We start from the raw sequence: 17,198 nt of genomic DNA, 5'->3' as shown, positions 1-17,198 counted from the left end.
GGAACGTGAATGGACCGGGTCAGAACCAAGAGAGCTACGCAGTACAAAGGGTTAAGCAAAGAATGGTCAGGAGAAGCCGGGGTCAAATACCAGGAAAGTAGAGAAGTACCAGAGGAGTCCGCAAAGAATAGTCAGGTCACAATACCAGGACGGACCAGTACAGGAGGAGCAGGCAAAGGATCGTCAGGGAACAGGATCAGGTGAGTGTTATGTAGTCCAACAAATAGCCAGGAACCTAGAAATTAACAGGCAACCTGTGGCCAGCAGGCTGCCTGTATTTATAGTGGGGAGTGAGGGTCATGTGACGTGGCCAGCGTCACATGACCGACAGACTGACCAGTCGAGCACCGAGTGATCAGCTCGGCGCTCAAGGCAGACCTAGGAGCAGGGAGCCTCCCGTCCTGGGAACGAGGTCAAACACAGATCCTTGCTCCCGAAGCTAAGCAGCAGGTCTGCGGCTGATGGGAGACCGAGTGCGCCTTCGGCACCCCGTTACACTGTGTGAACTCCCATCCATGATAAATTGGATGCTTCCACCCTCCACACTCAGATCTGCTATGTACAGCCTCCTCCCCCTCCCCACTGCTATTTCTAACTCTGAGAAAAGGTAGGAGGAAAGCAGAGAGCTGCTACTGTATGTTAGAAGCAGCATGACAGCTACCGTGGTGAAAAAGTTACACAAATTCCACTGCAGCAAAATGATTAGGATTAGAACACTGGAAACTATTTAGAAAGTTGCCTAATTTTGCAAATATTTCAGATATAAAATTGGTGCAAAGGGCGTTTATTTTGCTTTATGTAACAGTACACCAACTCTATCTATACTTTCCTCGTAATTTAATATTGTGCCAGTGGGTTAAATGCTCAGACCTTTGACTAAAATTACTAAATAACACATCTAACAACAATAATACCAGACAATCCATTTCTGCTAAATTTGTTTAATTTCTATCCAGCAGTTTAAATATTTAATTCCTGAGGGGAAGGAATCAAAGTCTTCCTATTGCCTTCCACAATATGCATATTCAGAGGGCCATATGATAGAATCAGTACGTCTCTCTGGATCCGTTCCCTTTGAAGTGCCTTAAACTGAATGTTTAGAATGGCTTCCAGACATTTGAACAGGGAACCTGTTTCAAACAGATTAATACCTGCTGGCAAATTGGACAAAAAGCAATTCAATCAAAGGATATTTCGGATGGCGTCCACAATCATCCTTGTCCCATTAAATCAATACTCAACTCATAAGTACAATATAGCGGGGGCAAAAAACTAAAAAATAAAATACATTTTTTATATGCTCTAAGGCACAGTGTAATGTTTTCTATCTAACTTTAAAATGTAATTATCCTGTGTGTTACTGCTGAAGGTCATGGAAAGTGAGAGTCCACGTTTTTACGCTCTCTGCTTTCATCTCCTTTGATTCGCACATAAAGGCAACAGATTAAAACACAAGTAATTTGTGCAGTGTTTTAATTTTATAGGGTTTGAATAGGACGCATCATTTAGCACAAGCACCCATTTCTTCTAACAAATACTACAAACATCACCCTCTACAAGGTGAGAATGTTCTCGTCTGGTCTTCTTTGGTTACGCTTTTGGAGAACTGGTCAATTTTGGGGGTAAATGTACAATGCAATAGCATTGCAGTTCAGACCTCCTCTACTTAGTTAATCTTAACAAAAGTGTATTGAAGGGAATGTGTCATCAGAAAATAACCTATTAATTCACATTTTTATGTTAGACATTTTGTAAAAATGTTATAGATTTTTATTTTCCATGTCACTATCTATATTTATATAAAAATAATAATCTGAAAACCTCCTGTTCTGTACAGGTAACTTTTCAGCAGTCATCTCATTATCATCACATACAGGATTACAATGATTGCTATAACCTCTGTATAGATAACACAGGATCAAGCATTCACAATAGTTGATATCACAGCTTATCTACTCCCTCCTGAACTCTGCACAGGTCACAGAGCAGGCGTGTAAAAATCTCCCATAAAAGTCAATGAGGTCCCCTTTGTCCATTGTGTCTGATCTCAAAGAAGAGGACATCTAGACATATTTTAGACCTAGTGGCCAGTGTGAAAACGTATGATTTTAGGGACATGGAAAATATATATATATATTTTGAAATCACCAAAAAAAAAAAAAAGAATTTATGCAACTTACCAATATATCCTATTATGAAGTTATGCACCATTTTCTCTATTACTAAAGCCGAACCTATAGCCTGGCCAGCCCCTTGTCCCTTCCTGTCGGGGGTTCCTGTCCATAAAACGGCTGAAGATGGAGGCGCTGTCATTCATCTTCCTCCATTAAGACATGGGTAAATTTAAAAAGATCGGCATTTCTGACATCAGTGCAAAAGATGCACCGAATTTATTAAGAGGCACGCCGCTCTTTATAATTGTGGTGCATCTTGGGAGGCCTGTGCTTCAGAAACAGAAATCTATGTCATGTTGTAGCTGGTATAGCTTTCTTGTGTAATTAATGGGGTTGTCCGAATTTGACAATTCCACAGCAAAATGGGATTAAGTGCCCAGGCTCCGAGTTACGGAACCAGCATAGATTAGCATCATCTGCCAGTGCATCTCTGTCGGATTTCCCCATTGCTAAGATAGTAACTGTGGATGCATTTGCTTAATCCCTTTATGACATCTGCCGTACGTGTTCAGCAGGATGTCGGCACTTTAAAGATGCCGCCCACTCCAGAGCGAAGCAGATGCATAGCCGCCAGGTTTCTGCTGTTTCAAAGAGCTAATGTCTGTGATTGGTGATAACGCTCATCACAGACATTTAACTTCTCGGATGCTGTGGTCAACTGTGACCATGATATCTGAGAAGACTGAAATCAGGGAAGCCGTTTGTTGGTGCTGATAGGCTGGAGCCTATGTGAGACTACCAGGCCTATCACAGTTATATATTCCTATTGAGTTCTGCAGGTGGCATATTCAGGAATATACTGAATTTCCCATGCAATACTGTATTACATCACAGTAGTGTACAGGAGAAGCGATCTAATGATCGCACTTTCAGGTTTAAAAAAAGTAAAAATTAAAATTAATTAATGGGGTTAATTAAAATGTCCCCCATATGCCCAGGCCACTCCCACTGAATCGACTTAACTGGCTCCTCGCTCCCTGCGCCGCTCCTGGTCCACGCGCCGCTGCTTCTCCCTGTGCGCGGATGAAAACATCCAGTGTTGGGAGGGAGCAGCCAATGGCAGGTGGGGACGAGCCCCCTCCGCGCTGGGTGATTCTGGGGAGAGAGTTTACAAAAACTCTCTCTAGTTTACAGTGTTCTCCACAATGTTGTTTGGACAAAATGTGGCCCTGGGCGAAATTAAAAGCGGGGCCTCAAATTGTGAAGTACTGTATCAACAGTGACATTTATTCACTTGACTCAAGGGAGAAGAAGTCACGGCCATGGCCCACGACTGGTTGCAGGCAGCGTCAAAATGGATGATGACATCCAGGGACCTGAGCAGCGGTCGGAGTGCACTGGAGCCGAGAGCCACTGTCGGGAAGCAAGGCCCAGTTCACACTTCAGTTATTTGGTCAGTAATTTCTATCAGTTAGGCCTCATGCACACGACCGTTGTGTGCATCCGTGGCCGTTGTGCCGTTTTCCGTTTTTTTTCACGGACCCATTGACTTTCAATGGGTCCGTGGAAAAATCGGAAAATGCACCGTTTGGCAGCCGCATCCGTGAGCCGTGTTTCCTGGCCGTGAAAAAAATATGACCTGTCCTATTTTTTTCACGGCCAACGGTTCACGGGCCCATTCAAGTCAATGGGTCCGTGAAAGAACACGGATGCACACAAGATTGGCATCCGTGTCCGTGATCCGTGGCCGTAGGTTGCTTTCATACAGACGGATCCGAAGATCCGTCTGCATAAAAGCTTTTTCTGATCTAAGTTTTCACTTCGTGAAAACTCATTTCCGACAGTATATTCTAACACAGAAGCGTTCCTATGGTGATGGGGACGCTTCTAGTTAGAATACACTGCAAACTTTGTACAAGACTGCCCCCTGCTGCCTGGCAGCACCCGATCTCTTACAGGGGGATATGATAGTACAATTAACCCCATCATATCCCCCTGTAAGAGATCAGGGCTGCCAGGCAGCAGGGGGCAGACCCCCTCCCCAGTTTGAATATCATTGTGCGGCCCCCCCCCCCCTGTTGTTAACTCGTTGGTGGCCAGTGTGCGCACCCCCCTCCCTCCCTCCCTCTATTGTTTTAATACATTGGGGCCAGTGTGCGCGCGCCCACCCAACCCCCCCTCCCTCCCTCTATTGTTTTAATACATTGGGGCCAGTGTGCGCACCCCCCCCAACCCCCCCCCCCCCCCTCCCTCCCTCTATTGTAATCATCATCGGTGGCAGCGGAGTAGAAGATTTTCATACTTACCTGGCTGCTGGCTGCTGCGATGTCTGCGTCCGGCCGGGAGCTCCTCCTACTGGTAAGTGACAGCAATGCGCCGCACAGACCTGTCACTTACCAGTAGGAGGAGCTCCCGGCCGGACACAGAGATCGCAGCAGCCAGCAGCCAGGTAAGTATGAAAATCTTCTACTCCGCTGCCACCGATGATGATTACAATAGAGGGAGGGAGGGGGGGGTTGGGGTTGGGGGGGTGCGCACACTGGCCCCAATGTATTAAAACAATAGAGGGAGGGAGGGGGGGTTGGGGGGGCGCGCGCACACTGGCCCCAATGTATTAAAACAATAGAGGGAGGGAGGGAGGGGGGTGCGCACACTGGCCACCAACGAGTTAACAACAGGGGAGGGGGGGCCCACTGGCCACCAATGAGTTAAAAACAGGGGGGGGGGGGGGTCTGCCCCCTGCTGCCTGGCAGCACCTGCCAGGCAGCAGGGGACAGTCATGTACACAGTTTTTTTGTATATTCTAACCTGAAGCGTCTCCATCACCATGGGAACGCCTCTGTGTTAGAATATACTGTCGGAAATGAGTTTCACGATGTAGCTCATATCCGACAGTATATTCTAACATAGAGGCGTTCCCATGGTGATGAGGACGCTACAAGTTAAAATATACCATCGGATTGGAGAAAACTCCAATCCGATGGTATAAAAGAACTCCAGACTTTACATTGAAAGTCAATGGGGACGGATCCGTTTGAAATGGCACCATATTGTGTCAACATCAAACGGATCCGTCCCCATTGACTTGCATTGTAATTCAGGACGGATCCGTTTGGCTCCGCACGGCCAGGCGGACACCAAAATGACATTTTTTTCATGTCCGTGGATCCTCCAAAAATCAAGGAAGACCCACGGACGGAAAAACGGTCACGGATCACGGACCAACGGAACCCCGTTTTGCGGACCGTGAAAAAAAACGTCCGTGTGCATGAGGCCTTATTGTGAGCCCAAACCAGTAGTGAAGCCTCCTCAGAGATAAGGTGTAATGGAAAGATTTCCTCCTGTTCTGTGTTTTTGACATGCATCTGGCTCACAATAATTGATGGAAATAACTGAAGTGTGAACTCAGCCTAAGGGCTCATGCAGATGGCCGTTGCTCGTCTGCAATATTCGGTCACCAACCGTATGCTCACCATATCACGGATGCGGACCCATTCACATGAATGGGTCTGCAATCCAGAAGGAGCAGTGTGGAACAAAGGCACAGGGGTTTCTCTCTGTGCCTCCGCACCACAAAACAAATAAAACATGTTCTGTTTTTTTTGCGGTGCGGACGGATCACGGACCCATTCAAGTTGAGTCTGGATCTGTCTGCGGCAACTGCATGGATGGTGCCCGTACATTGGGGACCGCAAATTGTGGCCCCTAATGCACGGAACAGCCGACCAACGGCCATGTGCATGAGCCCCTTTGTGCTTCCCTTAGCAAGTTTGCCCAGGAGACTCTGAAACGATCAGAAAACACTTGAAAATAGTCACTGTTACCAGTGCTTTGTATACAGAGACAGCAGGGACATGGAGATAATGTGTTTTCTGCATTCAAACTAAAAAAATAAAAATAATGAATAGAAACAAATATGACAAAAATATTTACAATGCAAGTAAAAATGAAAAAAAAATAAAAAATTGATTTCTTAATTCACCCAAACACCTAATGGCATTGAGTGTTGGGTGAATAAAGGAATCCACTAGTTTCACTGAAGTAAGAATACTGCCTTACATCTATAATGATAGATAGATAGATAGATAGATAGATAGATAGGAGATAGATAGGAGATAGATATGAGATAGATAGATAGATAGATAGATAGATATGAGATAGATAGATAGATATGAGATAGATAGATAGATAATAGATAGATGATAGATAGATAGATAGATAGATAGATAGATAGATAGATAGATAGATAGATATTGGATAGATAGATAGATAGATAGATAGATAGATAATAGATAGGAGATAGATAGATAGATAGATATGAGATAGATAGATAGATATGAGATAGATAGATAGATAATAGATAGATGATAGATAGATAGATAGATAGATAGATAGATATTGGATAGATAGATAGATAGATAGATAGATAGATAGATAGATAGATAATAGATAGGAGATAGATAATAGATATGAGATAGAAGATAGATAGATAGATAGATAGGAGATAGATATGTGAAATACAGATGATAAAGATATATGGGTAGATAGAGGATGCAGAAATAAAGATATTTGTCAGATAGACAAGCATTAGATACATTATAAATATTACGTTATATTTAGACAAAAATAAATAAAACTACAGCTACAGTGGGGGGAAGGGAGGATGCAGAGGACAGGTCCGGTATACTCTCTGCAGGCTGCCTCCCCTCCTGTTGGTCCGGGGTCGGGACTGTCCAGCTTCACCTATCAGGTTATATCTGCAGCATAGAAAGCGGCCAGCAGCAAATATGTCAGGTCATAAGAGGGTGACATTCTGAACTCACCAGTAAACCACAGGAGCAGGCAGGGCCTCTGGTGAGAGAGAGGAAGGGGGCCAAGGTCTGCCTGACTGCTGTGGAGCCAATGCTACCGATGCAGCATCCAGCTCCTCACTACATTATAAGTGGGCAGTAGACCAGGGACCAGCGCTCCTTGCTGTGCTGTCTGTGCTCTTCTCAAGTGTAGCCACCAGCTCTTTTCCACATGTGTCTGGGCAGCTCAGCAGGGGGCCCCACTTAGGGATGGGGGCTCTGGGCAATTGCCCTGTTTGCCCTCCCCCCCTTCCCTTACGCCGACCCTGATCATACCTCTGAATATGAATAGTGGAAGCTCTTACGGTCAGGGACCTCTCTCCTGTAGAGTGTAAGCTCTTACGGTCAGGGACCTCTCTCCTGTAGAGTGTAAGCTCTTATGGGCAGGGACCTCTCTCCTGTAGAGTGTAAGCTCTTATGGGCAGGGACCTCTCTCCTGTAGAGTGTAAGCTCTTACGGTCAGGGACCTCTCTCCTGTAGAGTGTAAGCTCTTACGGTCAGGGTCCTCTCTCCTGTAGAATGTAAGCTCTTATGGGCAGGGACCTCTCCTGTAGAGTGTAAGCTCTTACAGTCAGGGATCTCTCTCCTGTAGAGTGTAAGCTCTTACGGTCAGGGACCTCTCTCCTGTAGAGTGTAAGCTCTTATGGACACGGTCCTCTCTCCTGTAGAATTTAAGCTCTTATGGGCAGGGACCTCTCCTGTAGAGTGTAAGCTCTTATGGACAGGGACCTCTCCTGTAGAGTTTAGCTCTTATGGACAGGGACCTCTCTCCTGTAGAGTGTAAGCTCTTATGGGCAGGGTCCTCTCTCCTGTAGAGTGTAAGCTCTTATAGGCAGGGTCCTCTCTCCTGTAGAGTGTAAGCTCTTATGGACAGGGACCTCTCTCCTGTACAGTGTAAGCTCTTATGGACAGGGACCTCTCTCCTGTAGAGTGTAAGCTCTTATAGGCAGGGTCCTCTCTCCTGTAGAGTGTAAGCTCTTATGGACAGGGACCTCTCTCCTGTACAGTGTAAGCTCTTATGGACAGGGACCTCTCTCCTGTAGAGTGTAAGCTCTTATGGACAAGGCCCTCTCTCCTGTAGAGTGTAAGCTCTTATGGGCAGGGACCTCTCTCCTGTAGAGTGTAATCTCTTATGGACAGGGTCCTCTCTCCTGTAAAGTGTAAGCTCTTATGGACAGGAACCTCTCTCCTGTAGAGTGTAAGCTCTTATGGACAGGGTCCTCTCTCCTGTAAAGTGTAAGCTCTTATGGTCAGGGTCCTCTCTCCTGTAGAATGTAAGCTCTTACGGTCAGGTACTTCTCTCCTGTAGAATGTAAGCTCTTACGGTCAGGGACTTCTCTCCTGTAGAGTGTAAGCTCTTACGGTCAGGTACTTCTCTCCTGTAGAATGTAAGCTCTTATGGACAGGAACCTCTCTCGTTTTCCTGTTAATCTGTTGTGATGTTACTTGTTGATTACTTCCCCAATACTGAGTTGCTGGTACAATGTAAAGATTGTCATTATTATTACTAGACTGCATATTGTGAACACAGATACAGTATTTATGGACTTTCTTTTACCTCTGGTATAAAATAGATATATTCCACTGATAATTTCATTATGAGGATTGTAGCCGATTGAGATCTGCCATGCTGCACACACATAATATCTTGTTGAGATGCTCAGTACATACCAAGGACATTAGCTGTACACTGCAGAATTCCTGAGACATCCTCCGCATCTTCATTTCCAGAGAGACCAGCGTATGCGCATTTCACTGAAGCGTTGTGTAAACTCTTCTCTGCATCCCGACAGCTTTAAAAGAAATGATAGAAATCATGAAACGTAAGAAAGACAACCTGAGAGTTTCCTGCTGCATAACCTCCTGGTTGCCTTTCCCTCATTAAATTGTTAGCAAATCCCTAATTAACACATAGCATTCAGGCACAGCATTTCACACTTGGTGCTGCTGTATATCACCAGGAGAATTATCAGCTTGCATCACTAGCGCTAATTTAGTGGATCATTAAGAGACTGCATATTTAGAAGTGCAGAAACATGTTTGCGTAACAGCTTCACCCCGGGAAACAGAAAATTATTCACTTTATAAATTCTTTGATATTATGTATCTATTCCGGGTACATTGAGTCCTTAAAGAGAATTCTATATATTCCGCGTATCACCTAGCTTGTAACAAGCTGATTTCTACATTAGTTCTTCACATGTTCATCGCCGGGCCACAGAGCGAAGAATAAGTCTATGACCTCGCGCACATTAAAGAGCCATAATACAGGACCCCTAGAAGTCTACAGGACCACGTCCTACTTCTGTGTACTGGATTCCATCAGTGGCCGTATTACAGAAATATCTTCTTTTTTCTTGTTTAATTGTCTTTTTGTTGAAAAAAGGTACAATAATAACAGTATACATGTACAATTTCTCATGCGATCATTAAACAATCAGACAATCCAAATGAGAACAGGAATGACATTACGGATACAGCATCAAAAAGCAGCTCTAATCAAACCCAGTCAAATAACAGAAATCTCTTCTATCATGCAGATTTTCAGGGAATGAGAGATGCATGTATTGAAACACTTGACTTAGGCACTAAGAGAAGTTGTCAAATAGTTTCCTGTTTTCCTCAAAGATGTTCTATCTGTAGATAGATAGATAGGATAAAATAATTCTTTAAGGTGTTTTATGGGCCTGGATATTTATGGAATGGCATGTAGGGTTGGTAGTGGGCCATGCCATTCCCTCCCCACTCCAGTACAACACTTTGCCCTAGTCTGAGGCAAACCCAGGTGTAGCTGCTGGGCTATGGGGAGAAATGCAGGGCTGAAATGATCTGTCAGTGCCTGGAACCTGCTGGTTGAGAAGAGCATGATCGTGTGCTTAACAAGTACCCAAGTACCTAGGTGATGATTCTGTTCAGTTAGCTTCCAGAAGGTCAAGGACTTTATGTTGGTGTGTATGGTTTATGTGGAGTCCTATAAGTGAAAGTATAACTTGGATGCAGTTATCTTGTGTTGGACCCAAATTTTTTTTATTTACAGTGTTGGTCTTTTTAAACTGCTGAATCTTATGACATCTGTCATGGCCGACCCCTGATCACACGCGAATCATACAACATACTGTACTGTGTTTTTGTTGCGTTAATATATTAGGCTGGTCAAAATGCCAGTGGTTACATCTGTAGATTGATAGATAATTAGAGACATATTTAGCGCTAGATAGATAGATATTTTGATGCTTCTCCTTTACAAATGAGCGTCTTTTGTTTCAGCCTGTCTCGCTCTGCTCCCTGCGCCTGTCAGTGTTAGAGAGCACTTCTATAATGAAAGTAATTTGGGTAAGTGAAAGGATAATTTGAATCTTGAGTACTGAGGAGGTCAGACAAATATTGTACATCAATCCTTTCTCATCAAACCGAATGAATGTGAAAATTAATGTTTTTAGCCTTCTGTGATCTTTTATTTTCTCATTCGTATCTCTAAATGAATCGTTCCTTGCCGAGGTTTGTCAGTTTATCTCCAGTGGTTTGAAGTCTCCTTACTTCTTTCCTCATAAAAAGATTACAACTGGATGCAGTGAGTCGGCTGCACATACTTAACTTAATTTGTTAGGTCACTGAGGGCACAAATCAATACCAGTTTTTCCCTTCATGACTCTTTAATGAAATTTACTATAACATATGATATATTTTTTTTTTTTTTTTTTACCCTCTCATCATTTTCACATCAAGCAGCATTGTGGAGTTTGCACTAATGTACATTGCAAAAACAAAAAAACTTAAGCTCCAGAATCCATATCAATGAGTCTCAGCTTGATGCTATTTTGGGGCGGTTAATTTCATGGAGACACAAACTGATTAAAATAGTAGCTAAGAGTAAAAAAGAATAGCAGAGCAGTAACACTGCCATATCATATACTCTGCGCTGCTTACCGAGTCACAAAATGTAGTGCATACGGCATCTGTCAGCAGTTTTGTACCTATGACATTGGCTGACCTGTTACATGTGCACTCGGCAGCTGAAGGCATCTGTGTTGGTCCCATGTTCATATGTGCTCACATTGCTGAGAAAAATGAAGTTTTAATATATGCAAATGAGCCTCTAGGGCGTTACCGTTACACCTAGAGGCTCAGCTCTCTCTGCAACTGCCGCACCCTCTGCACGTTGATTGACAGGACCAGGCAGTGTAAAAGCCCTGTCAATCAAAGTGGAGAGGACATGGCAATTTCAGAGAGAGCAGAGCCTCTAGGTGTATTGACAACGCCCCCGTTGCTCCTAGAGGCTAATTTTCCTATAATAAAACATCATTTTTCTCAGCAATGCGGGCACATATAAACATGGGACCAACACAGATGCCTTCAGCTGCCAAGTGCACATGCAAGAGGACAGCCTACCACTATGGCCTATTTCTGAGATTACTTATATAGAACCTATTAGACCATACCAACAATAAGTTCTGTGTGTACAAGGATAATAACAAAGACTCCAGTGTAATTATAAGTGGACGTGTATGATCTGTATAGACTGAAGGTGGGCCTCAGGATTAAATGGAAAGAAGTACTCCCAACTCAAAACTGATCCCGTCTAGTGCTGTGCCTAAGTGAGCAGTGCATCCCTGTGTACTGCCCCCCAAGTCTCTGGACTGCCCTGGATCATCTAATCATTATTTATCCCCAGGACTGTAGCTATAACAAGGGGATGCCATCTACATCTAGAGGAAAGAAGGTTTCTACACCAACATAGAAGAAGATTCTTTACAGTAAGAGCAGTGAGACTGTGGAGGCGGTGATGGTGAACTCACTAAAAGAGTGGAGTTCATTAGGGTCATTGATCCAGGGAGCTATTCTTCTTGTCAAATTTGGAGTCAGGATGGTTTCCCTAAGGCCTCTTGCCCACGACCGTATGCCCTCCGAGATATACAGTCCGTGAGCCGGCCATATGTCCATGAGTGTAATATTTTACACTCCCTTTTCTCGTGACACATTTCAGGATGGTCACATGTTAGCAAAACCCTTGACAGACTGAAGTTCACATCACAACCACTGAGTGCCCACACATAGATACAGAGCATAGACATCTCCTGAGATAGTATCAGAAAATATATATTTTCAGATATGTTCAGCCAAGAGCAAAGTTAAGAAAGCCCACATCTCTTTGATAGATTTTTGTAGCACGCACCTTATACAGAACTAGGTATAAGAATTACAGCTAGATGTTCCTTCACCCTGGACACAGACCCAGTTTATTGCTCTAGCCTTACAGTAGATCTAATACCCTGACCAAGGAAAAATGACTTGTTGGCACCTCACTAACAATCAGGATCCAGACACCTGTCCCACCAGCTCAACTCCCTGGCCATATCCTGCTCTGTAGACACATAAAACATGTTGCTTCTGTAAGGCATGAAGAAAAATTCAGTTGTATAATTGTTTTACTAAATCTTTTTGGTTATTCTAAGAAAATACAGAACATTGCTTTTATTTTTGTCTCCTCAATTTTAACTTTTACAATTACAGAAATATTCCATGAAGTGTTCTCTTGGGCTCTCGTTCCACAAATAAAAAATAAAAAAAAGTACCGGCAGCAACAATAGAAAATATAATTAAGCCAGAAGACAAAGCAGTAATATATATTTGTATAAAAAAAAATCTTAACGCTAACGTTATATTGATGGCAGATGGTCTTTCATGATAATGACTTCTGAGGAAATAAAAGCTTTAATAGGTACCTTAGTACCTCCAAGAACAAAGAATCTTGAAAAACTGTTAACCTGTAGGATACCAGCGCTGTACATGTACGGCGCTGGAAACTGGGACAGAAATCCCAACGCTGTACAGCTACAGTGCTCTGATCGGGCAGGAGCTGCGCCCGCCCGATCAGCTGCAGGGGTCCGGCAGTCACTGATAGCCAGACCTCTGCTGTATGCGCCAGCATCGGTGAAGACACTGATGCTGGCTCATTAACCCCTGCACTACCGCGGTCAGCGCTGCCCGCGGCACGTGCTGTATCCTGCGGGGTGTTTATTGGGTCCCTGCGCTGCTGTGACGGGGACCCAATGGCAGGAAAGGCAGCCCGATGGCTTCCTAAGGCATCGTGGCTGCCTTATGTGACAGCCTGTGAGATCCAGCCACCTGGATCTCACAGACAGGAAGCTGTAAGTGTATTACATTGGTAATACACTTACAGCCGATGCATTACAATACAGAGGTATTGTAATGCATTGTAAAGGGGATCAGACCCCCAAAAGTTGGAGTCCCAGAGTGGGACAAAAAATTTTTGTGAAAAAAGAAGTAAAAAAAACTCCTTTTCCCAAAATAAAGTAAAATTTTAGGTATCGCCGCGTCTGTATCAACCGGCTCAATAAAAATATCACATGACCCAGTTAGGTGAACGCCGTAAAAAAAAGCCATTTTCTGGTCACCTTGCCTCACAAAAAGTGTAATACCAAGTGATTACAAGTCTCATGTACCCCAAAATGGTACCAATCAAACCGTCATCCCATCCCGCAAAAAATGAGCCCCTACCTAAGACAATCGCCCAAACAATAAAAAGTACAATGTGTCTTCATGACCGCTGTTACAGGGGGAAGTACAACCTCTCTTGGCAAAATTGCACAGATGATCTACAGTAGATGGCCAAAGACCTACCATCTCTTGCACCTTGTAGGTACCTGGATATTGACACTGCCTCCCACTGGGGCGGACATGCCATATCTGCACCCTGTGCAGCCGCTAGGTGCCCAGCAAATAAAAGGACCCACTGCCTCCTTAAAAGCAGCTTTCTACTGCTTATCAGATTACGGCAGATATAAGGGACTGAATGGATGAACTTCATGGCTAACATTTACTCATGGATTTCGTGAGACAGTAAAGGAGGTCCTTTATGACATGATCCTGGACAGCAAGGGGCCCCTATAGCTATATTGCAAAGGGGACTTCTGTTTTTTTTGTGTGTGTGTGCCCCTCTTATTGTATTATGTACCCACTGCTCATATGTACTGTGTGCCAGGTATTCAGTGATCAGTAGGTCAGAGATGATAAACCATCTCTGCCTGGTCTATGACGAGTCTGACTAGCTGTAACCCTGCTTTCACACCTGAGCGTTTCTCAAACGCACATTTTACACGCGTTTTTGTCGCGCGTTTTTATTCGCGTTTTTTGTAATAGTAAACGCGCGTTTGACGCGCGTTTGTGTCATTGACTGCAGTGTCCTATGGCCACAAACGCGCATCAAAACGCCCCAAAGAAGCTCAAGTACTTGATTATGCGTCGGGCGTTTTACAGCGTGATCGTACGCACTGTAAAACGCCCAGGTGAGAACCATTCCCATAGGGAAGCATTGGTTTTCATGTGTTGAGCGTTTTACAGCGCGTTTGAACGCGCTGTAAAACGCTCAGGTGTGAAAGCAGGGTAACAGCTGGATCTCCCTTCTGTAGCTGCACATTTACCTGAGCAGCCAGAGCCAAAACTTGAAGTTCCAGGTCCCGAGTGCAAAATCTGTAACCGTGCCCCCCACAGCTTATAAATGCCACTTATAATACTGGTGTTTTTTATGGCAGTGGGGCCATTGGCAGGGCCAGCTCCAGGTTCATGTGGGCCCTTGGGCGATAAAGTGTCAGTGGGCCCCGTACACAGTGATAACTCTCTGAGTACAGATAAATTACTGTAGATCACCTGCAGTAATATGTAACACAGATATGGGTATCTGAGTACAGAAAATGTGTTAGTGTTACCTGCAGTCCTATGTAAAACCACAGAAAACAGTAGTGCTAATAATGTGTTAGTGTTACCTGAAGTCCTATGTTAAACCACAGATAACACGAGTGCTAATAATGTGTTAGAGTTACCTGCAGTCCTATGTAAAACCAAAGATAACACTAGTACTGATAATGTGGTAGTGTTACCTGCAGTCCTATGTAAAAACCACAGATAATACTAGTGCTGATAATGTGATAGTGTTACCCGCAGTCCTATGTAAAACCAAAGATAACACTAGTACTGATAATGTGGTAGTGTTACCTGCAGTCCTATGTAAAAACCACAGATAACACTAGTACTGATAATGTGGTAGTGTTACCTGCAGTCCTATGTAAAAACCACAGATAATACTAGTGCTGATAATGTGATAGTGTTACCAGCAGTCCTATGTAAAACCAAAGATAACACTAGTACTAATAATGTGGTAGTGTTACCTGCAGTCCTATGTAAAAACCACAGATAACACTAGTGCTGATAATGTGGTAGTGTTACCTGCAGTCCTATGTAAAAACCACGGATAACACTAGTGCTGACAATGTGGTAGTGTTACCTGTAGTCCTATGTAAAACCACATATAACACCAGTGCTGATAATTTTGTAGTGTTACCTGCAGTCCTATGTAAAACCACAGATACTAGTGTAGATCACGTGGTAGTGTTACCTAAGTCCTTAGTGTGCCTCCCTGTGCCTCTCCCACGGGCTCCATGCTGGTGGCGCTGCCTCCTCTTCCATCTTCTTCTTGCCCCGCACAGAACGTCCTGATGCAGCTGCGTCAAGGCATAGGAACACTGTGGGCATGGTGATGGTGACAGACACACACAGGGACACAAACACACATACAGGGACAGATACACACAGGGACACACACACAGGGACAGATACACACAGGGACACACACACACAGTGACATACACACACACACAGGGACAGACAAACACAGGGATAGATACACAGGGACACAGATACACACAGGGACACACACACAGACACACCCACAGGGACAGATACACACAGGGACACACACACAGACACACCCACAGGGACAGATACACACAGGGACACACACACAGGGACAGATACACACAGGGACACACACACATAGGGACACACACACAGGGAGGGACACACACACACAGACACACCCACAGGGACAGATACACACAGGGACACACACACACACACAGGGACACACACACACAGGCACACCCACAGGGACAGATACACACAGGGACAGATACACACAGGGACACACACACATAGGGACACACACACACAGACACACCCACAGGGACAGATACACACAGGGACACACACACAGGGACAGATACACACAGGGACACACACACACACACACACAGGGACAGATACACACAGGGACACACACACACAGGGACACACACACACAGGGAGGGACATACACACACAGACACACCCACAGGGACAGACACACCCACAGGTATAGATACACAGGGACATACACACAGGGACAGACACACACACAGCTAGGCCTCATCACATTCCAGCCTTGCTCTTCTCTGTACAGGAACACAGCTCTCTGCTCCTCTGGCTCCTCCCCCACTGGTCACATGGGCGGATGGCATCAAGAAGGTCCTTTAGCCCAGTAGGAAACTCCATCTACCCTGTTCTGAGTCCTGGGGCCGCCCACCCCAGCAGTGCACATGGCGAAAATTGTCTGCATTGCTGGGGTAAGTTGCCCTAGAATTCAGAACAGGCAGTTTAATAAAGACCAGGACACAGCTGCAGAAGTGAGCGGGCACAGTGGGCCCCTCAAGGAGCAGTGGGCCCCGGCACTTGCCCAGGTGTGCCTGGTGCTGTCGCCGGCCCTGGCCGTTGGGTTGTCTTTGCACCCTTCTATAGCTACACCAATATATGCTGCTCTGTACCCTCAGCGCAGGCACATTGTCATAGATGCGATTATTGCTCTGTCTGGTTCTTTAGTTAAATCGCTAATGGATCAAACCCCAGAGACGTGCAGACTTGTGACGGTTTTGGAATACATCAAAACGCTCCACCAGAGACATTTTATCAAGGTATTAAATGCAATGCTGGAGTAGAAGGGATGCAAATGAGATCTTATCAAGCTTTCCCTCTGATGCCACCAGATGTAAGGCAGCTACCCTATAAGTCAATGTTCAACCCTTAAACAGGCCTTAAGACATGTCTTGGATATTATATCTGCAGACAGCTGTTTTGGGTGGCATTAGAGGCAGAGCTTGTTAAGAGCTCATTTGCATCCCTTCCTACCAGAATTCCAGAGGAGCATGTATGGCCTATAAGTCTCCTCACACTGAGTAAGGTGCTCTCCCTAAGGAGACCTAGTACCCCCCAAATGCTGGAGTAGAGGTTTAACAATATAAAAAAATCTGTATAATATCAACCAAGTGCACAAAAATCAATGCATGTCATAGTACTTGTAAAAACAGTCAGCGAGAAGGGAAGAAAAGCCAAGTATTACTATTAC

The 17,198-nt window shown here is 44.6% G+C and overlaps 1 protein-coding gene across 1 annotated transcript in view; it reads right to left on the bottom strand.

The window, feature by feature from the left end:
• The window catches only part of GUCY1A2 (guanylate cyclase 1 soluble subunit alpha 2), a 252,799-nt gene that overhangs the window by 190,014 nt on the left and 45,587 nt on the right, over window positions 1–17,198 (bottom strand). Inside the window, exon 3 of the mRNA XM_044284756.1 lies at window positions 8,636–8,757. Coding sequence (XP_044140691.1) covers window positions 8,636–8,757 — 122 coding nt within the window. The remainder of the gene's footprint in view (window positions 1–8,635; window positions 8,758–17,198) is intronic.

The sequence above is a fragment of the Bufo gargarizans genome, chromosome 3, assembly GCF_014858855.1.
Source record: "Bufo gargarizans isolate SCDJY-AF-19 chromosome 3, ASM1485885v1, whole genome shotgun sequence".
Classification (NCBI taxonomy): Eukaryota; Metazoa; Chordata; class Amphibia; order Anura; family Bufonidae; genus Bufo; species Bufo gargarizans.
Note: the sequence above shows the minus strand (reverse complement) of the source record. Positions and strands in the feature narration are given on the sequence as shown.